This window comes from Dromaius novaehollandiae, chromosome 9 (genome assembly GCF_036370855.1).
Source record: "Dromaius novaehollandiae isolate bDroNov1 chromosome 9, bDroNov1.hap1, whole genome shotgun sequence".
Taxonomy (NCBI): Eukaryota; Metazoa; Chordata; class Aves; order Casuariiformes; family Dromaiidae; genus Dromaius; species Dromaius novaehollandiae.
Window position 1 is genome coordinate 28,378,185 of NC_088106.1, and position 22,536 is coordinate 28,400,720.

A 22,536-nucleotide genomic window follows, 5' to 3' on the forward strand; every position below is an offset into this window, starting at 1 on the left:
GACCAGCAGCTGTTTCCCCTCCTGACTATAAATTGGGAGCTCCCTCTGCAGACCTGTCCCGATCCTGCACTGCTGACACAGGCAAAGTGCCGCTTCTGCCACTTGCGCAGCCCTGAACGTCGCTTTCGGCCTGCGCGTGTCCCGCTGCCGCGGGAGAGGAACGGCTGGGCCATGTGAGACCGCAGTTTCCTTGCGCACGAGAAGCTGCAGCTACTTTGTGCAGCGTAAGCAAAAGGGCGACGAGGCAAGAGCAGAGAGCACGGGGAGCGAGGGAGAGGCTAAGCCGGACAGGCATCCGGCTCCGAGGGGCCTGGGGACTGGGGAAGGCAACCCCGACTGCAGTGCGGGCAGGGAACAGCCCGAGACCGGCAAGCCCCTCCAGCCACCGTTTCCAGCAGGACTGCCGGAGGAGCACACCTGACCGCAGCCACCGCCGTTTTCCGCGGGAGGTAACTGCAGGCCGAGGGGGGGCCTCTCTCCGCAGCCTGCTAAGCGCAGCTCAGCGTAAAGCCGCTGCCACCTCTGTCCACGCGGGCCCCGCGCTGTCTGCGCACGCGTCCTCGTCAAGCCTGCCGGAGGCCCACGAAAGCCTCGTGCGAAAGCCGTGCCTGTTTTGAGGACGAGATGCTTAAAATGGCAGCCAAAGGGAGAGGCGAGAAGGGAGAACAGGCAAAGGAAAACAAAACCAAACATTTTTAGTTTCAGCGTGTTTAATAGACTTTGCAATCTATAGACGTCGCAAGCCAACAACAAACTGAGGGCAAAAGAGGAGTAAGAAAAACCTTTGGCTGAAAGACAAGAAGCAAAAGTGAGAAGTACCAGGAAAGGCAGTTTTCCGAGGGATCCTGGAAAGGCGGATTTCCGAGGGATCCTGGAAAGGTTTGGCGCTCAGGTCTCTGATGGAAAGGCTTGCTTCAGAGTGAACATGACAAAGATTATCTTCTTGTGTTGCTTGTGGGTCCCGAACTCAAAGAGGCAGGAGAAGAGGGGTGAGCCATCTGGGCCCACCCCCATGTACTGCAGGTCCGAATAAGCACACAGGCCCTTGAAGAGGATGCTCGGTTTTGTCCAGGATGCTGGATTTAAAGGGCTTTTGTTGAGGCAAATTCCTAAATCCTTTCGGCCCTTTGGGTCCGCAGGGTGGGTGTAGAGCAACCAGCTATCCTGGCACCTGGCATCAGGGGGAGCTGGGAAGGCAGCGACACTTCCGTGGCACCCGGAGGGAGGCTCTACCAGCGCTTCAACCCGCTGGCCCCCCTCAAAGTCCACCCCGTGGTTGTAGCTGACGGCCTGGACCCTGGCGCCCGCGCCGCCCCGCGCGTTGCAGTAGAGCGCCCGCCGGCCGCACGCCCGCACCTCCGCCACCTGGCACTCCACCGCGCTCTCCTCCTCCACGAAGTGCCCCATCGCCCAGGTGGCCCCGTGGTCGGAGCTGAGGAAGCAGAAGGCGTGAGGGGACGGGTGCTGCCTGGGGTCGAGGATGCGATAGGCGTAGGCAGGAACCACAAGGCTCCGGGCCTTGTTGAGCAGTTGTAATCCGTGACCTGGTCCCACGGCAAAAGTGGCCCAGTTCTTGTACTCGGTGCCAATGGTCCCCTCGGTGAGATCCTGGGCAGCGCTCCAAGTGCAGCCCTGGTCCAAGCTGGTGACGTGGCAAAGACGTACCAGGTTGATCTTTGTCCTGAGCTGCTGCTGCTCAGAGATCTTTCCTGGGACGGCTATGAAGAAGAGTATGAGTTTCCCCGAGACCTCATCGTAAACAGGACAGGGGTTCATAGATCGGTGCTCCTTCAGCTGCGCACTGACGATGGTCTCCATCCTACTCCACTGCCAGGGCCCGTGTGAAGGGAGGCGAGAATGCAACACACCATTACAAATAAATCCACGTTACAGAGGGAGGGTGCCCAGACAAAAAGTTACAGGTCAGAGCATGAGAACAAGAGAGAAGGAACAAGTTAGTGGATAGAGCAAGAAATGAGAAGATGATATATTGGCATCACCAAGGGTAAATGAAAATAAATGGATATTATTCGGATAACACTGTGCTCATGCACTTCACATTTCACCGAATAGGTGGGCTGATCTCCTTTTTATTTACTACTCATGGAGGAGCTGATGTGCTGTCTCTCAACATGATCAGTGCCCAATGACGCTGTGTAGAAAACTACAGTAGCTGAATTTTCAGAAATTCTCACATATATATATATTTATATATGTACACACACACATATATGGACACACAGAGAGGCACAGTGGTCAAAATACGCTGTTATAGACACAGTGCTGTGTGAGTGCTTCTTAGGAAGCCAGCTCGCTCAGCCCTTTCAGGTACATTGGGTGCAGACAAATTCCTTTCCCATTGAGACTCCTACTCTTCCCTTTTGATCAATGCGTGAATGGGCGTCTCATCCTGCAGTGCAGTATCTTGCTGGAGCTGATCACACGGCTTCACACAGTCTGGTGTGAAAATCTGCGCCCTGAGCTGTCAGACATCACACAGGAAATCAGTAGCGGAGCAAGTATATCTTTCCTCCTGCCCCTCTATCTTTCTTTATGTGCAAGAGCATACAGCACAATCATGTTTCTATCACTTCTGTTGCGATTAAAAAGATTATTCCTATGTAGAGTTTCTGGCTTGGTAAAAAAGTGGCAATTATGTAAATTAGCTTTTCTACCCTGACTTGCTGTTTGCCCTTTTTGCTCATGTCTGTTCTTTGCCTATTCAACCAGTATTTCTTTTTTGGGAGATATTTAATATTTCTGTTTTAAGAAACTCTACTGTATGAACAGAAGTTGCTGAGTTTATGACCAACTGAGCTCTACTTAACTGAATTAGAGGGGGTTACACAAGGTGTTACCTGGATGATAAGACAGTGCAGGTGGGCTCTGAGGCTGCTCCTGTGAGACAGAGGCAGACCCCAGCTCTAAAGAGTCTATAATCTAAGACAACCAGTTACTGATGAAAGATTGGAATAGAAGAATATAAACATTTTTTTTTTAACATTAAATCATTTCTTGCATTTGCAAATGCATATAAATAGAGTATTTACCACCCCCAGTCACCCAGCAAGATAACTGTTATTATTAATTGGTGGATTTATAAGGTAGCTAATTCACTGGCACAGATAAACCAGACGACACTCTTGCGTGGGGAGACTAGCTGTTCTCAATTGTTTTTTAAACTAGAAATCAGTTCCCAGAGGATGAATTAAAAAAAAAAAAAAAATCATCGCTGGTTGCTAATTCACTCCTCCCCATCCCTATGATACTCCCCATTTCTGTCTCTCCTCTACATCTTTGCTGTAGCAACAGGACTTTTTTCCCTTCTCTTGCACGCTCACTCTCTCTCACAGTCCGTCTCTCTCTGCTTCCCCAGCTTTGCAGCAATAGTCAAAGATATCCCCTGAAAATCTACTGCTGCTGCCCCGCTTTGTTTCCCCAGTGACTGCCCAAAAGTGGGGATGAATTCAAGTGGCTATCATAATACATTTGCATTACTTGCAGGCAGTATTTGACTCCTAAATCTGGAGGGAAGGAGAGCTGTTTACCTACACCGCAGAGGGCAGACACATTCAATCCATCTGGGGACAGGGGAGCAGTACGGTTGGGCAGTCTCCCCCACTTCTTCCCCATGCTGGTACCTGAACGTGGTGCGTGGTTGGGTCATACACGCCTCTGCGCATGGCGATTAGCTTGGCATGTTCATCCACCACATCCTCCCGTTCCTCAGCAAATGCCAGGATGGTGCTGAAACGCGGCAGATAGAGCAAGGCCGGAATTCGATAGCTCCACGTGCCGTTCTGGAACAACGTCTCTTGCTCCAAGACAGGAAGCGAAGCCATTGTGCTAGAGAAAGAGGAAGAAATGCACCGCATTTTGACCCGCTCTTGGCCAAGCAAAGCATGAGAATGGCTGGGGCAGATTCCATCACTTCTTGCCCTCCCTGCTCAAGGAGACTTATCCTGCACTGAAATGCAATTTCTCTCCTTTCGGTTTCATTTTCTTCTTGTGCCCTTCCAAACAGAACCCACGTGTTCTCATACTAGCTCACAACACAGACCAGACTTACCCTGGGAACCACCTGGTTGATTTTACTGGAATGAAGTAAGGTAAGTACATTAAATACAGTTAATGAAAAAGCTGTCTGTGGTGTTGGTGGTCTTTTTTTTTTTTAATGAAATTCACAGGCTGGGATTTTTGTGGGTTTGCATTGTAATTGAGAAGATTGTTGATAATCAGAAATTATAGTATTTCCCTTCAGAAGAGCATTAGTGTCCTTTTTTGATGATGTTTCCAAAATCCAATACGGAATTTCTGCTTTGCCAAATGTGAGCTTTGAATCCCATAAATGTGACACACACAGACAACTCCTGACCCCAGCTATGCCCTCATTCAAAGGTGGTAAGCACTGAGTGTGGAAAAAGAAAGAGCACTTCTCTTCCCCCTCCTATCAGATGAAAGACGTTAATGGTGTCTAAATGGTCCCAGTGGGAAGGTGTCAACCAGCTGGAGCTCAGAGGTCTGAGTGTGCCAGGTGAGGGCCCAAGGTGTTGGGCTTAAGAACTGGGATTGGGCCCTGCAGATTTCCTAACTGGAAGAGGAAGGACTGTCGCCTGCCTGAAGCAGCCAAGCAGTGACTCACAGGACCAAGCACAGGTTCCTAAGGGCCCCACAGCACTTGAAAACACAGTGATCAACTGCATGGAGTTAGTGCTGGGTAAGGCACTGGGTGGGAACGCTGGTCAGGCGGGAGCCTCGTCATTCGTACAGCTACTCAGGAGCAGCACCAGCGAGAGAGGCAGAGGCGAGGGGCACCAGGGAAGATGGCTGCACACACCTGCTCTGTGTTACGGCCCTGCACAGTCCCTCTTCCTCCCCTCCGGCCCACTCTGCCCAAGTCCTCTTGCAGCAAGCCTCTCCCATGAACTGATCTACTTTGGTAAAAACCCACTTGCTGAGAGGAAAAAAAAAAGATCTCTGACATGATGCACCAGAGACTGAAGGCCTGATTATCCTCTGCTCAGCAGCAGAAGAAAAAGAAGAAGAAGAAGGGGAAAAAAAAAAAAACACCAAAACCCCAAGCCTCAGATCTCTGACGCATCGAGTGGGTAGGATGGCAGGGAGAAGATGACAATACACTATGAGTAAGAAATTCAAATGCCTCCTACCTCAGCTGAGGCAAGACTTGCAATGCTCTTAGTTAAGGATTCTCCTGTTTACCTCAGTCTTGGAAAGCTCTACAGTGGCTACTGGCTATGTGTCAGATCCTTACCTTTTTGAAGGCTGTCTTGCTAATTCAGGACTAGATGGAGGCAAACTGGAAGCCACTTATGCAGCTGCAGAGAAGGTGTATCTACCTGGAGAGCACTTTTCACCCTTCTGTTTTACAAGAGAGAAAAGATGTTATTAGCAGCCAGCCTAACTACATAAACTGGCTAACAATGTTTTCTTTACAGTGCTGATTACTGAGCTGGGACAGCTTGGATGAATTAAGTTCAGCCTCCAGACACAGGACAATTGCATTATGCTCTGATCCAGATCCACAGCTACACAGCAAGCGCTCAGAAAGCAATATTCCTTGCTTTCACCTTTCCTATGCTATAAATATCAATGAGATTTTTGAACTCGTACTACGGATTTAAAAAACTCTGAACCGCGTTGCATTAGCTAAAGCCAGCTGTGCAGACCGGAGCAAGGCTCAGGCCCGTTGTCACCCAGAGGCAAAGCCACCGGAGACAGAGGTCTGTCTCAAAAGGGCAGCTTCTCCCTCCTCTCCGTCACTGAAGATACAGCAGTCTGAAGGAAAAAAAAAATGCAGCAGAACCGCTCCTATACAGAAATATTGCTAGGGATTGATCTCAGCTATCCATGCAGCAGTATGAAGAAAATGGGAAGACCTCCCTAGAACAGATAGCGGGGTTGTACAGCACATACCAGCATGCATTTGGCTATTTATATAGACCATGGTCTTGGCTGCGTTCTCGCGGCTCCTGTAACAGAAGCTCAGAGTGCTTCTAGGCTATTTAAAGGGAGATTAGTCAGTCTCTTCCTAGTGCGATAGAGGTTCCCTAACCCATGCTGGTACTGCAAGCCTGCTCCCACTGGGACTTGTATCCCAGTGTGCCTGGTTTGCACCCAGTGCTGCTGGGTCCCTGTGCCCTGTCTGACGGGGTAGGGCAAGAGAGAGGCAAAAAAAGGACCTGGGGCTGCCCCACAAAGCCCTGGTGCTTGGGAGAGACCAGGCTGCAGGAAAGGCTCTGAGACAGCGCTGCAGCACGGGGATCTGCGAGGGGAACGGCGTACGGCACCCAGGTCCCCCCCGTACAAGCCTGTCATCTGCAGCCATCTTCTGTGCTCCTCCTCTTAGCCCCTCCATGCCGGAACACAGATCTGCTCAGCGTGGGTGTCGCAGTGCTCTTCTTTTCCTCTTGTTGCCAAATGGGGAGTGAGGGAAGGTGGGATGCTATAAGGCTGGGAATAGCTGCCATAGAAACAAGCCGGAGGTTCCTGGCCACGGCATCCTCCAGCACAACCGAGGAATGCGGTAGAACCAAGCGACCCTGCCATCTATCCAGAGACCATACAGGGATACGTGAGAGTGTGTGTGTACACATAGATACACACATACACATATATACCCCCTCCACACAATGCGTGTATTACGTACATATGTATATATTCACACACAACGCTATATATCCATCTGAGCAGAGACTCTGCAGTCTTTTCTTAAGTACGCTTAAAGAAAGTATTTAGCTGCTTCTACCTTCTTCCTAGGTGGATCCTCAATCCTCAAGAGATTGAGTCACAACAGAGTTTCTGATTTTTGCAGAAAATCAACAATGCAGAGTTTTTACATAAGCTTGAAGTTCTTAATATAAAGAATTTTAGTGCTGGCTTAGTTGCTTTTCCGGCCAGTTGAAAGGAACTGAGCCTTCTCTTAAACTCTGCCCCTTTTCAAAGGCAAGAACACTAGGTACCCTCTCCTGAATAAATCAGCAGATCAGCAGCAGGACAGCCGCAGGAAGCCTGTTCCAAAGCTCATACTCGAGCGCTGCAGGAGTTCAAATCGCACACGCCCGTCCTCTCTGAAACTCGCTTGCCAAGGGATACACGGGGCCACGATGCTACTCTCTTCCTGAGCCCGACCGAAATGCCATCCACCAGCGGGCCTGCAAGGAGGAAGGTGGTAGTGTTGTAGCCAGGACGATCTAAGGACACAGGCAAGTCGCACTTAGATCATAGCAATATCTTTCGATAGCCCAAGAGATGTAACTGGGAAAAAGAGAGAAAGCTTTGGGAACACAAAGGCCTGAAATACAAACAGGAGACTGCAGAGCTGTGTACAAGCTGGGATGTATTGCTCAGACCTGTATCAGATCATTTTTGGGGAGGAAAAAAAAATTAACTGGACTTGTGAGTCTAGCATGTGGGCTAGTAGGGGAAGGAGGATTTGATAAGGTAATTCTTTCCTATGAGAAAAAGAGATGGCTAATACCTTTTTCCAGACCACAGAGAAGCTAGTAGGGAGAAGGGAAATCACTCAGGGAAATCATCAGCCATTAAACTAGTGTTCCTCCCAGTTTTATGGTATTTAGTGGGGTTCTGAATTTAATTCCCAGGCTCATCTTTGCTAAGTGTCCTGTTCAAGGAGACCAAAGTTTACCTGCAATTCCTCTCGCTGCTGCACTGCGCTCCAGCCCCTCACCGCAGGCAGGGAGGAAGCAAGGCAAGGCGGAAATACGTAAAAGAAGGGGGGAGTTAAGTTGGAGGAAAACATTGCTCACAGAGTTTGCAAGTTATCCAGCTACAGTGACTTCCAAAGCAGTGTGTTTCCAGCACACGAGAAGAGTTGAAAGAAATATAGTTGTCAACAAACAAGTCTACGATGGGTCCGAGGTCTGGAAAGAGCCCAAGCTGCAGCCAAGGGTGGGAGCTGGCGGGCACCGGGAGGGGGTTCTTGTTCCTGCCCCTTCTGCCCTCCACGGCAGCTCACGCGGGCTTTTCCACAGAGCAGGACCAGCCCTTGCATGTTTATTTGCTTTAACCCTCTCCAAGAAAAGTGACTAAAAAAGATAACATTTTCACTGGCCTTGGCTTCTCTAGAAACCTGTCCTTAACACCTTTGGGTCCCAGCTGCGATGGCAGGATGCCTTTAAAACCAAACGGGCAGAAATGAGGTAACGGCTGAACTCCCTTCCCGCGGTCCCCATCCGAGCGCTCTGCTGCTCTGCGCGGGAGTCAGTTGGCTCCTGAAGGGATTCAGGTAGATCCCAAGCAAACAAACACCTCCTACCCAAGGGAGGGTTTTTTGGAGGAGGAAAAAAATACAGCGTCAAGTGCAAAGCCCAATTAAAATCCTGCTCTGCAAGACGAGCACAAGAATCCAGCTCCTGCCCTTCTCCACTCATCACAACGGGATTTATAGTGTTTTCCAAACTGATGAAAGTTGGCTGAACACTATGCTGAAACACACTTTCTGTTTTGTTTTTCTAAAGAAAAGATGACATTTCCACTGGGATATTGCATAGAGGGGCACCAGGAGAAGCCACGTTCCAGTTGCACAGGGCTAACACATAGGAGAGCCAGTCTGCTCCTGAAACACGTGCTACATAGCGCAATCCTGCGCGTAAGCCTTTCCCCCGTGCTAACCGGACTGGCTGTGCCCCTTTCTGCCGAAGCCCAGCACCCAAAAACGCTTCTCTCCAGCCTTCTCGTGCCCCTGGACCGGATCCTACCCGAAACCTAGCTCACGGGAAGGGCGGGCAGCGCTCTCCACAGACAGCACACTCGTCCAACAAATCGCCCTCAAAGTAAGCTCGGAAAGGAGTTACCAGTGCGACCTGCAAACAGCAAACTCGGATTTCTTTAATACATGCAGAATTCAAAACTGAGAAGGCACAAAACTAGATTTACCTTGATCTAGCAGCTAACTGGATTAAACTCTTTAACTTCACTAGAAACAAAAAGTTTTTCTTGCGGGAAAGCTTCGTACAGAGTAGCACTTACAAGGGCATTTTCAGCCTCCTCAGTACATGCTTTCCTACATAATCAGCCAAGTCCTGCTTTTAAAATGCTGTGGCTCAGCCTGGCAGTGGTTCCCGTGCTTTCAAGCACAGGGTTTTCTTGGCAATGCAGAGGCATTACATGGAGCAGCAGTATTTTTCTTAGCATACATTTGGCGGCGGACGGCACGAACTGCACTTCTAACTGAGCCCACAAAACATTGTGTGCACCTTTTTAGCTCCTAGCAATGCCCGGTGTTATGGAAAAGTAAAAGTTTTAGCAAAAGAAATACCTCTTCCACTCTGTGTCTTCTCGAAGTCACGTCAAAGGGAAAAAGCAGGCCTATTGGACTGGATAAAAGGGAGGATCACCGCAGTCTTACTGACTAGTCTCCAGCCTAAAACATTATCTATATTGGCAGGGATGTCAGCTGCCTTGGCTCCCCAAGGAGAGGTAGCAGCTGGCATGTATATACAAGCCCACATTCAAATAGCAAAGCTGTTTTGCATGTAAGGGGAGGTCCCATCTGAGCTGGACAAATGCTAGCAAAAGACTTAAATGATCACACTAATTAAACAGCATATACCAACCGGCTGACAGGATGGTGGAATAGCTACTCTTGCTAATGGTTAAGGAGCTCAGTGTGCCGCTTTACCTCCCCATCCCCTTGTCTGGAGAAGGGGGAAGTTCCTCCCAGCACAGGGACTCCCAGGGATTCCTTGCAAAGGGCTCCTGAGCTCCAGGAAAGTTTGCCAAAAGAACCCCAAAAGCGGTTATCACCAGCAGGTGAGGGTGCTCTGATAATCTGAAAGATTTCCCGGCTGGCTCTGCCCACCTCCCACCCATCAGCACACTGTTCCTAGATGAAGAAGTGGGTTAACACGGGAGCCCCCCACTCGCAAAGGGACGACCTGCCAGTGCCTGCAGCCGCCGCTCCCGCGTGCAAGTGTTACCGGAGACAAACCTCAGGCAGCTGCAGTCAGTGAGCTAGTGAGCAGAGTCGGGCAGGGGGAAGGAGAGGAGAGCACGAGCCCAGGGGCCGGCACGGGCCCTGTGGTGGGATACTCGGGGAGAAGAGGACGGCAGCACCTTCCCCCAGGTGAGGCTCCGGCCGGCTCAGAGGCAGCCCCTGAGCAAATCAGGAGCACAGTCTCACGACTGCCTTAGGCTACAGATCCAACGTTGTGCTGCTGCTGTCAGACATGGACTTGCCTTTCCCATTCCTTGCTGTTTCTCCTGCTTTCCCTTCTTCTCTCGTGTGTTCCCATTGCTGTCATTAATGCTTCTTATCTCTGAAGTAATCTAGCTGTTAAGTAACCCAGGAAAAAACAAAAACCCAAAAAACTAAATAACAATCCTACAGCCAGATATTGCCAACAGGGGAAAAGGGAGGAAACCAAGCCCCCTCACTTGATGGCAGTTGTGCAAGCCAAATAAGGAGTTGCAAGGGTGTGGATTTACAACCACCCAATTTAATTTGATGCTGCTGCTTTACCATCTTCCCTCTCTCTTGAGCAACCCTGTATCCCTTCCTGTGTTGGCAGTGATGCTCATCTTACCTTGGCAAGACATCAGAGGATGTCAAGCTGGCAGAAAAGTAATCCAGCAAAAAAAGTGACTAGTTTTCTGCTGGGTCAGTGCCCTGAGCTGCTTCCTCAGGAGTCAGACGAGCAGCAGGACCAGCAGTAGGAGAGGGAGCAGGAGCTCGAAGCTGTTGTCAGGAGGAGCAGGTCCATCTCCGAGTGGGAGCTAGACATTAGATCCTATCAGCTGTACCATAAGACAACACCCTATGTTTATGAACTTTGATTTAAAGGATTGCATCCTGAAGCACCTGTATCTCACTGCTCTACCTGGAATCAAACAACAGTCAATGCGAGGAAAAACCCCTCCAGAGACAAGGGCATTGGTATACACTAGACAATAACTTTTACCAGTGACTCTGGGAGAAAAGCTGGAGTTGAGTACAACGGAAACAATTCAGAGAGACGCTGAAGAGGCTGCTAAGGTACAGCCTGCCCAAAAGTGAGATATGGATGATTGTTTTGAGGATTTCTTCACCTTTTCAGTGCTCCCTGGCTAACAGGGCATTACTCAGGTGGCACTCTGACTCACACGCTTTGCCTCTGCAGCCAGACAACCCATAAATGCTCAATTGCTTAACAGAAATCACCTTGCCTGGCTGCAGCGTAAAACTGGTTGTCTCTCTCCTTAGAGCGGGAAGAAGGTAACAGCTTAGAAAGGCTAAAAAACGCTACCAAAATGAAGAGCGCAGGCTTAGTCCTGCTGTCCGGTCAACCCCGGCAGGCCCCGGTGCCCGTGCAGGACGACCGCGCAGCCGGAGCATAGGCAGCAGCAGTCCGACCCCGGCACGGCCGCTGCCCGGCGCTCCCAGCAACCAGGCCTCCAGCACTCCTCCTCCGACGCTGCCCCGTACCGCAGTCCTCCGCCTGCAAAAACGTTACCTCCCTATAAAAGAAAAAGTGCTTTCTCCAAGCAACGTGTTGTGTGCTGTAACTATTTTATAGAGCCCTTCCTTGCTACCTATAAAAAATGGATTTCTCAGTGTGAATGTGCTGGGTCTGATCCCCCCTCTCTTTTTGGTGTAAATCAAAATCATGGCACCAGTGAAGTTTAAAATAGGTATAGGTCTGAGGAGAAGCAAGCTCTTTGCATCTATTATTCCACGCTTATTTCATTGCTCTTATATCTGATTGTTGTAATGAAAATGTTTTAAAAAAGGTTAAAAAATGCAAATGGGGTGTGTGGGTGCGTTAATAAGAGGATATAAAAATAATGCAGAAGATAATATAACGACAGAATAGTGAACAATGGAGCATTTGCATTTGGAGGACCATGTTCGGTTTCGGGTGCCACCTCTCAGGAAAGAGACAGCAAGAGCTTCCAAAGAAGGCTAAGAAAGAATTTAGAAGTTCATGGTAGCGCGTGTACACGAAAAGAGATTAATAGGAAAACAACAAAGGTTACATTTAACGAAAGACTGATATCTAGTCCATCAAAATTTATCAATGTATGTCATTGTATAGGTATGTCATTGTATGCTGGCATATGTATAGCAATTTCCCTTGTGCAGTTTAAGCCTGAATTCATCATTTTGTTAAACTACAGAAAGGCAAGCCCAGCCCAGGTAATGCCTGCGTGCTGTCTGGTGTAGCAGCTGTCATCAGTCAGGCAGCTAGTTAAAATCAAGAGGTCTTACAGGTAGCCAGGCCATGCGAGACTGCAATTGCACGTTTCTGCAAGTTTTCGGCTAAGCCGCTACAGGCTGCTCTCTAGACATCAGGGAATATGGCATCATCTGGGCAGAACCTAAACCCTGTGGACCTGCAACCTGCAGGAAAGCCTGCTTTGTCAGGAAAAAGAACAAGGAAAAGCCAGAGTAATAATAATGAAAGTAGCCTGTGTAAGTGCTAATGGTAGAGCTCTTTGGGGCACAGGGCTCACTGGACAAGGCAGATTTGGATTTCCGGACAAGGAGAAAAACGATGGGTTTTTATTCCAGTTCTGCTTAGGGAAATGAGCCTTTGCATTTGAAATCACCATCTCACAATCCTCCTCAGCTGCAAGGGCAAAGGAGCTGCTGTAAAGCAGCAGGGATGAGGAGCTCGCCTCTCTTGGGGCTCACACCCATCTCGCACTCCGTTGACCCCACTTAAGTTACTTCTGATTTGCATCAGGAGGAGTGAGCAAAGGGCAGTGTTCCCCGTGTTTACTTTCCCAGTAACTAACAGCCTAACGCTTAAAACAAATTTCTCCTCCCAGTGGGAAGAGTTGGTCAAAATCCCCCAAATCTACTCCCTCAACTCACAGGGCAACGACATCCCCGCATGATCTGTATGCTTCTGACGCTCCACCTATGAGTTTCAGGTTTATCCCAGGGAAGTTTCCATAGCCTGTGAACACAGCGTCCAGTGGACAGCCTGCCTATGATAGGCACTATATCATTTTTCCATTCACTCTGCTCATTTGGAAAGGAAAAAAATATATAGTTTATTTTCTGTAGCAAAATTAATGACCCAATTCAAGGAAAGCAAAGGAAGGGAGGTGGAGAGATTTACATACAAAAAGGGGATTGTAGAAACTGGATTTATTTAGCCCTCGAAACAACAAAGCTGGTAAGGAGTCACTGGAGCACTCCAGTGCCTGAAAAATGCAGTAACACCTGAGGCCCTCGCTCCTCGCACCCCGCCGCCCCTGGGACACTCACGCGGGCCAGTCTGCAGCACCAGGCTGCCAGATTCACCCTGAAGCAACTCTTGCGACAGAGAGGAGCCCAAATTGCAGTGCATCCTTCACTCCCGTGGTCCTCCAGCTCACGGACCAGGAGCACAAGCCAGGTCTGATGGTGACCTTGATTAATCATTAGAGAACTAATTGCTGACGGCCCTCTCTGCCCAGGCCAGGCCCTCAGCTGACGTAATGGGACACTATCGCACTGGTGACCACGAAGCTATGATAACTGACCTCGGATGAGCCACAGCTCTACTCGCTTATCATGTGGACTTCCCTGGAGCAGACTGGACATGGGAAAAATAGGTCTGGATTTTAAAAGGAATAGGGTAATGTCATGACCAACCGAAATATTTTGAGATGAATACGACACTTTGCATGTTCAGTGAACTTCAAAAAAATCAAGGGAAAGACTAGCATCAACTTCAGCAGGCGACATACTATGTTTTATAAGAGTCATTCAAACTGCAGCCTTAAAAATACTGGGTGAGTTATCCAAGGATGAGGGAAAACTTCCCTCCTAAGTATAGCACTGCATAGTTATCTACAGGAATTATGGGTTTATTTGTTTTTGTTTGAAGCAGCAGGCCCTAAGCTGACCCCAGAAGAGAGACATTCAAATGATAGCTAGCAAGCCCGTTTGGGAGAACAGCAAATGTCAGCACAATGTGGAAAAGAAATCAAAGTTTTCGGGGGAGAAAATTACAATTGGCTTTGGTAGGAAAAGATATAAAAAGCATTAAAATAAAACCGGGCTGGCTCTGCTATATCCAACTCCAATGCCCAGGTATGTGAACACCCATGAAATTAAAAAATGGCAACCTAAAAATAGTCATAAACATTTAGGCCTTTTCAGCTCAAATGACTGTAAATAATGTAAAGCAAGAGCAGCGGCTCAGCCAGCGGGCCTTAAACGTGTAAGGAAATACCATTTACTGTTTCCATTAACGTGAGTTGGCAGATCTGGACCACAGTTTCGCCCAGTTGTTAAAGATTTATATGGGAGGTTTAACAAAGGCCTGTCATTAAACCTTTGGCACAAGCAGTGCAAAGGACGCTGAGTTCATGTTTATACTAACTTATCTGGATAAAGGGAAAGCTGTTCCTTTAAATTATGTTTGCTGTGACTCTGGAAAGTGAGCAAACTAAGTCTGAGGGAAAGCTTCCCTTTCGATCAGAACTGATAGAAAGCACAAGGACTGAAGGACACAGATTTCCAGTAGGACGTACCTGCCTCAGCAGCCAGCACTCAACTGCAAGTTCCTTATAACTTGGGGGAGTTTAGTCCAGATTTGTTGGACATACCTCATCCAGACGGCAAATGAGAGACTGGTTCAGACCCAGACTGCCAGGTGAGTAAAAACCTGTTCTGGGGGGAGGCTGGAAGAGAAATGGTCTGAGGAAGAAACCTCAGGCAACAAACAAAGGCACAAAGCCAATGCCTGGGAAAGAACCGACTTTGCTCTGGGCGCAAAGTCATCCGAAGGAGTCCTGAGCAACCCGGACACAGCACAGTAGTGACACTGTTGAAACACTGGCTAACAGAAAGGAGACAAACACCACCGGCACAGCCTGACGGGCATAAAAACCACCGCCGGGAGGAAGCCTAGTCAGTGGGGAGACCCAGGCTGCACAAAACGGGCATTAATGCGACAAACTAAAGAGCAAATATCCCCCAAACCAACCGAGCAAGCTGTCTCCCTTTTTCCAGGGGCAGGACAAGTTGTGATTTTTCCTGGCAACTGTTTACGTGTGATCTTGCTCTAAAAAAAATAAAAACAGGAAATATGAAAAACAGCCTGTTTTTCCCCTAATGGCAGCCTGATCTATCCCCTTAGCTGATCTTTCCTTTCACCCTCAGGAGACCAATTGCTGTGCATCCAGCACAGCAGTGAACTCCATCCCAGCAATTATGTATATTTTTAAATGCACAAAGCAAACAGGGACTCAACCCTCTAAAGAACAAGCTACCTCCTGAGATTTCAAACTATTGGCAGATTCAACAGATCTGCTACTTCCAGATCTCATTGAAAGTAGAGAATTGCACTAAAAGGTAGAAAAGATTTTAGGATGTCATTGCTGAGCCTGCAAAAAGGACTAATTGGCTGCAATTCATTTTAAGAGCTAGACAGACATTTTATCCAGGTCTGATTTTATCCAAACTCCCTTTGGGACTGATAAATCTGATCTACTTTAATACCAACTGTAAATACGAAACAACACAGCAATTGACAGAAAAGAAGTGCCAAGAGACAGAGAACCCATTGCCCCACGCTACCGTAGTTTGGAGAGGACATTTGCAAGGCAATCTGAAAGGCTTTAATTTCATAATTACCGCTATCTGTGCCTGAATATGTGGCCAATACTTGGGGTTTGTACAAAAATCCTACTTTTGGAAGTAGCTTATTCTGTGATTTCTATAGGCAATTATATCATCGTCTTTACTGTAGCAGTGCCCTGAGGCAACATTTCATGCTTCCAAGCAGCTCCCCACGGAAGCAGCCCCATTAGGTCTAAAATAAGAAAAACTGACAAGAGTCAGTAAAAGCGAAAACAATTCAGCAACCTTGTCTCCTCCCTCTCTTCTCTTTCCTACCCAAAACCATCTTTGAAACAGATGTCTACCAGCAAACATGTCTAGCAAGTTGCCCGAATTATCAGCAAAACTTGGACTTTGCTATTGCAAAAGGGGCCGTTCCTGAAATAGCGGCCCCTTCAAACACAGCAACTTGCTGTCAGCTCAAATAAAACCTGAGGAGAACAACAGGGACCGTGAGGAACTAGAAATCTAGTGGAAATGCCTGATATTCACTTGGAGGCAGAAATGCAGGAAATACCAAATGCCCGATATTCACTTGGGGGCAGAAATGCAGGAAATACCAAATGAAAAATCAAAAAAGAGACAGTACCCAAACTGGTTCATTTTTTCTTGATTACAGTATTGTGTAGAGGTGCTTGATCCACTAAGGCTCCCTCCTGTCGTGCTCTGCACATATACTGAGTTCCTGCTCAAGGAGCTCACTTGGAAATGTAGGAGTATTTGTATACCACAGCATGTTATTCCCATTCTAGAGATGGGAAACTAAGACCCAGAAAAATCCCTGCTTTGCCCAAGATCTCCCAGGGAACTGCAGCAGAGCTGAGCAATGAACACGGCTCTCACAGGACCTGATTCAGTGCCACAGTCATGAGATGCCCTGCTCTCACCCAGCCTTCTCCCTCCCTGCCTAAAAACTGCATATGGAGCGGGGAGAACGGCTGCTCTTGGTGAGCAAGGTCTGAAAGGGAAAGGTCTGCCAACCTTTTGCAGCACAGCCCGTCCGGTTTGTGCCGGCCTCCCGCTCCAGCCCAGCCACGTTTGCTGGCATCACGCTGACAGGGAGAATCCACCGCCGCCATCGTCCATCCCCCGGCCGGTGCAGGAGGGTGAGCTTTCGCTCTGCGGCAACGCTGGAGGGAACACCGAGCGGTTAGCAGAGAAATTGGTTTCTAGTTAACATAGATGCTGCACTATCGACAACCATTGGAAAACGCACTGGCTAAACACTGATCCTTAGCTACATAGCTGTAGATATGCAGTTCAAGCTACTGTAGTAGTATTGTAGACTAGGGTGAAGCTATCAACAGCTATGGTTTAGGAGCCTGTGTCTTTGGGATATTAGTTGTTTGACACACAGTGGAGACTTACTGTGGATTTACAATACACATGCATCAAAAGAGCACTGCACGGTCCCCCCCCCCCCTTTTTTTTTTATTCTTTTTTCGTGGTGCAACCATGTCTAATGCTGTAGCTGGCAAATGAAGGCAAGTACGTGGGGCTTCTGGCTGTGGCTGCTGAAGGCCAGAATTAGCACCACAGAAGAGACTGCTCTGCCCCGGGAGCAGCAGTCCCGCAGGTTCCCCTCTCTGCCGGGGTCTTCCCTAGTCACTCGGGGGCCCTCCTGGAGGGGCGCTTTGCACTGCTGCTGCGGGTTTGGTGCACTACACTCCCGACTTTAATTGCCAGAGCTGTCAGTCAGGTACTTTTCCTGAGTACTAAAGGCACATGCAAAGAGCATGTCAGGCCATAAAAACTGCATCATCTGATAACAGGTTTAAATTTATCTTGATACAGCTGGCAAGGATAGCCTGGCACAGCAGCACTCCAAACCTACCTGGCATTTCAAACCAGTAGAAACCAGTCTAACAGGCTTCTAATGTCTTCACTGACTTCTGGCTCCCTTGCAGCTAGGAGTTTGCAGGCAGACTCCCCAGACAGACACTCCTTGCACCCTCCACCCAATGACCACTGAGGGAGGAAAAACTGAGTGCCCTACTATTCCTCGATCAACAAAACCAGCCCTTTACTTTACCTGCTCCTGTATGAATACTTTCAAATAAAAAAACCTTTGAGTTCTTACCTCTCTGCAGTTCAAATAACCATCCGTGCTCACTTCTTCCATAACAAGCGTCTAGTATGCAACCAGCAAATCTAGAAATAGAAGTAGATAGAGCTGGACTTTTTCCCAAGAGCAGTGCAAGTGTTGTCTGCCCCAGGGACATGGGGTCTGCCTGCCTGCTAACCAGTCTGTCCTGAAAAGCTTCAACCAAGACATGTGCTAATCCCATCTTCTATGTACCTTGGCATTACTAAACCTTGCTGCTTTCAGTGAGGTGTTATTCCTAGGACGTTATTTGTCATATCCTCCTCTCAAATGAACCCTTTCTTCGCAAACTAAACTTTCTATACCAGATTCCTTCAATTTTTAGAGGCTGTGACATTTCTGGACAAAGTTTAAGCTTTATGTTGCGTATTCTTTCCATGACTAGAAGGCTTCATGTGGTTCAAATGAAAAGGAAGGAGGACTGACAACTCCCATGTGCAACCCTGTAAAATAGGACAGATCAGCAGCAGGCTGCTGAGGGCCTTCTGGTGCGCTTGCACATTACGTTGGTATCTTGTGCTCTCAGGCTACGTCCTGCGATTTGCACCTGGCCCCGTGCTGATGCTGGTCTAGTCCCACCATCCAAGGAGCAACGATGACTGGGTTTTTAATTATTCACCTACCTTCCAGGAATAAGCCTAGAAAACCAAATGAGTTTTACACCATGGCTTCTTAGTGACAATTTTCACTAGTATCTTCTAAGCAGAAGTAAGGGATGGGATGGCATCAGAGAGGCAACAATACTTCATAAGCAGCAGGAGAGGGGAAGGGGGGTTTCCTCCAGAGGCAGAAGCTCCTGTTAGTAGATAGAGAGAGGTGTCAGTGATATCAGGGGAGCAGGGCGAGTTTTTATACCTTTCATTTTTCAAGACTCTCTCAAAATCTTCAAGCAGGGATATACGGCATGGCATGTGCACTAATTTAAAAAAAGGAATAAAACTAAAGTCAGGTTTTTGTTTAATTAGTTTTAACAGCTTAGAATGAAAAACGGAAGGGCTTGGATATTTCCACTTCTGCTCCTCCATGCAGTTTAAAAATGTAGTTGACTCTCCCTACACAGAGGGAGAGTGTCTCCACTACGAGATACATGGAGCTAACGAATGTATCTTTGAGCAGTGACTACAATTATTATGGCATTTAAAAGAAAGAATGTATTTTAAATCATAATTTTTGACTTGTAAAGAATCAGCAAACAGTGGAAAAAGATAAATCATTCTGCCAGCAGAAAAAGATGTTGCTATTTGAAGTTATTCATTAAGTCTATATTGCTATATACTGGTTAATTTATACAGAGTAGCTGCTATAAATACTCCATTTTTCACGCAGAGAAAGTTGTGTGAAGGTATGTATCCATTCCTGTTATATGTAAGTAACCATTTATAAGATGCCCTTATTTTTTGTCTACATTTACACATGTATACTTGCTCCTACCCATAGAAGGTCCCAAGTTGCCAGACTTAATTTTGGAAACATTTTTATATCTAGCAAGGCCAGCTGAGTCATTTTTAGCTGTTCTAAATGTACAGGTTTTATTTTATTCTCTCTCTGTAAACTCTGTTCACTTAGTCTCATGGTGTCTAAAGCACATGGCTTGAAAGGCTATATAAAACAAATCCAATGCATTTATTTTTAGTCTCTGAAGTGTTTCTAAAACAGGTTCACTGTAACATATGTGCAAGACATAAAGGTTTTATTGTCACCAGTGTGTAATGAACTGCATAATTCACTCTTGTTTTTGCTTGCTATAAATAAGGTACCATCACCAAATCATGGGAATAAAACCATTCTATTGCCCCTTTTCACCCGAAAGGCTAGCTCAAAATCTGGGTGGTTGCAGTTTGCTTCAGTTAGAAGAATCTGATGATAGAATTCAATCTTATTTACAAACTGCGTGCAAAGTATTTGTTTTCTGAAAACATGTGGAATCGAACAATTTCAATTTCTTTCAGCCAGCATCCCCAGACAGTCTCAACTTTTCTCTGGCTTCTACCATAAAACTCTTTGGTCTCTGTCTTAGTTTCTGGTCAGTCTGTTCCCATGCTCCTCCTGGTTTCCTCACCACCGTGCCTTAATCAAATAATACCTTTGCCTTGCACCTAAATAACTCAAATTCCTGTGTGAAATCTCACATAACTTTGTCTTGGACAGGCACGTGTGCTTTACTGCCTCTTTGAGCTATCTAAAAGGAAGAGTCAGGATTGTTAACATTTTCAGCAGGGGTTACCCCAACCAGTAACAAAGGAAACAAAAATACATGTATAGGCAGTTACCACGCATCCTTCTGATGCAAGTTAGTCCCCGTGTAGCAGGGGAAGCTCAACAGGACATGTGAGAGCACCTCACCTTCACCAGTTTAAAGTCTGTGCATTGGCTCAAACCACTGATGAGGCTAAATGAATTCATAGCTACATCTGCCGAGAGCTAAATCTGCCAGAGCCTAGGGCTGAGTCTGTGGGTGTTACTATTCCCCTGACTCAGACAGAAATATCTCCCAGTGCAGACGCAGGCCGGAGCCCGTGTGGAGCCCCAGCGCCTTCAGCGGGGCCCACCCGCGCGTGGCACTCCTTAAGGGCTTGGCACCCACGTGAGCAAGAGCGGCAGCTGATGAGTAAGACCTGCTGCTGGATTTTGGACTGTGCCCCATCCTTATAGAGCTGTTTTAGCCTCATTAGGATGCACAGTGAAATAGTTTGCAGATGAAATTCCACTCCATTTAAAACAGAAGAAGAGAGGGGGAAAAAAATTAAAACAATTAAAAAAGAATCAATGCCTAATACATGAGCAAGGATGTAGCAAGGGACTGATGGCAGTGGGAGGCAGAGGTTTATTTTCAGTTTGCACAAGACTTCCAAAATAATTAAAGCATTTTAGAAAGAAACTGATAAAATGCAGCAAAACAGGCATTTGCGTGTACATTCAGACAGTATTTAAAGAAGAAATACTAAAAAAAACACGTCCACTCTGAGGGGTTGGAGAAAAAATATTATCTTAAAAGAACTCCATCTAGTTCATCAAATAGACATGAAAGCTCCTTTCCTACATTCAGTGTGTAAAACCTTCCAGATGAGGTCACTAAAAAGGCTTATACTTAAGAAAAATGAACATATAAGAAGGAACAGAAGACTACACGGTCCTTTCTTTTGCCTTTCTTGGCATAAAAACCCTACAACCAAGCCAATAACTTCTGCACTGAGCCCAAAATGCAAAAAAAAGTCTTCATGTCAGAATTTAAGATGATGGCAAAACTAACACATCACTAGGTAACTTATTGCAGTGGTTCATTACCTTCTGTATTAAAAGCACCTGCCTTCATTCTGGTCCGATACATTCCTTGAGTATTCTGAATGTCCACTCAAGCACAGGAATGCTGTTGTCTTGTCCCTGGTGGTATGAGCACATTAGACAATCAGATATGGGCTCCTCACCTTCTGCGACTGTATGCCCCCATACAGAACAACCATACAGTCAGGTTATATTCATACCTGTTATTTCCTGCTTCAAAATGTTCCTGCATTGCACAGCTGGAGATTTCAGCCTGTCTCTAATATAGCAACAAATTAATCAAGTAATCTTTATCGCTCTTCCAATCTTGGCAACAACATTGTAGAACATTGGCAAATTAAGCATTTCGTTATTGTTGTTTCAAAATCACTAGGTATATACTAAGTATATACCAAGTACAGGACTTAAGACTTTTCAGGAAGACAATATACTTCACCTAATTTTAAAGGGGAACCAGAAATTTAATAAAGCAATGGACCCACCAGCTAGCAGAGCCACTTGTCCCATGCTACTGCACCGCTATATCACGTAGGAGACTGAGTACAGGTACAACCCAAACAGTTGCCTTGTGGTGGTAGCAATCCCCCCAGAGACAAAGGCTGTTACTCTGGGACCAGCACCAGGCACAATAAATTAGGTGATTACCCAGGGTGGCGAATTACCAGAGGCAGCAAAATTGCCATGATCCAGCTACCTGCTTTGCTGTGCTGGAGTCCTGGAAAACTGCAGCTGAGAGAGGGGTCAAGAAGTGCAGAGCAGCAGGTACCGTGGGACATGCAGGCGCTGGCTGGGGTGTTGCGGGAGGCAGCAAACGCCTGAGCAAAAGGAGAGCAAGGTGATCAACCAACACTAAAATCCACCATCACAGCCTGGCCAGGTTAAACCCATTTGAAATACCCACCAGGCTACACAGCTGCAATCTCAGCTTCCAGGGTGCAAGGCCTGCTGCTCCAGTCGTTCTCATCTTCGATTAGGTACCTCACACCCCTTGAATCCCGACCAGCACATCCCCGTAGCACAGCAGTTACCAGCAGTTAGCTGCTGGTGTCCATAGCCAGACCGTGTGTTTTAAATACATCCAGGCCCACCCTCTCAGAGGCAGCAGTTTCCCTGTTTCCCACACGCATCCATGCACCTGTGTCCATACTGCTCTAGGAATCGCAGTCCTTTTTACAGTTCTTATTAGCATTTTATCTAATGTTCCCAAGCTCAATTGCTCTTGTACAACAGCAAATTCATGGCATTTGCTGGTAAATGCCATTTTTCACATTGACAGGTAAAACTTCTAATCTGTCAAATTCCTGGAGGCTGAATTATGTGTGAGTCAAAATGCGTACCTCTAGTGATGCTATACATGCATCACCTGGTGGTTTTACTGTTGTCATCTGACCCACAATCATTTTCCATAGAGACTGTTATTTGCTCGTCTTGCACTATAGGGCAGTATGCTTGCCCGCAAAGCCAATTCAGGTAGGTGGTGACTCCGGAGCAAAACATGTGATTTCAGCATGATACGTGAGTGTACTTGGGATGGGTCATTCCTGATGAATGAAATGACACTGAACGTACGTGT

At 47.2% G+C, this 22,536-nt stretch overlaps 2 protein-coding genes across 4 annotated transcripts in view; one reads left to right on the forward strand and one right to left on the reverse strand.

Moving 5' to 3' along the window:
- Positions 1–699: 699 nt before the first annotated feature.
- Positions 700–21,775, reverse strand: NEU2 (neuraminidase 2). 3 transcript variants are annotated; one of them, XM_026109733.2, is made up of 9 exons: positions 21,658–21,775; positions 21,164–21,222; positions 20,967–21,062; positions 18,305–18,477; positions 17,658–17,728; positions 16,559–16,707; positions 5,273–5,379; positions 3,642–3,846; positions 700–1,827 (listed from the first exon to the last, which is right to left on the reverse strand). In XM_026109733.2, exons 8-9 carry the CDS (start codon positions 3,840–3,842, stop codon positions 889–891), a joined length of 1,140 nt encoding a protein of 379 aa, XP_025965518.2. In that variant the 5' UTR covers positions 3,843–3,846; positions 5,273–5,379; positions 16,559–16,707; positions 17,658–17,728; positions 18,305–18,477; positions 20,967–21,062; positions 21,164–21,222; positions 21,658–21,775; the 3' UTR covers positions 700–888. The 3 variants fall into 3 exon arrangements, with proteins under 3 accessions (XP_025965518.2, XP_064373082.1, XP_064373083.1); XM_064517012.1 differs by lacking the exons at positions 16,559–16,707; positions 17,658–17,728; positions 18,305–18,477; ... (1 more) ...; positions 21,164–21,222; positions 21,658–21,775 and adding an exon at positions 9,299–9,435; XM_064517013.1 differs by lacking the exons at positions 16,559–16,707; positions 17,658–17,728; positions 18,305–18,477; ... (1 more) ...; positions 21,164–21,222; positions 21,658–21,775 and having other exon boundaries at positions 5,273–5,446.
- The window catches only part of NGEF (neuronal guanine nucleotide exchange factor), a 52,304-nt gene continuing 44,125 nt past the window's right edge, over positions 14,358–22,536 (forward strand). The window contains exon 1 of the mRNA XM_064517010.1: positions 14,358–14,609. The gene's annotated coding sequence lies outside the window, so the exon portion shown is untranslated. The remainder of the gene's footprint in view (positions 14,610–22,536) is intronic.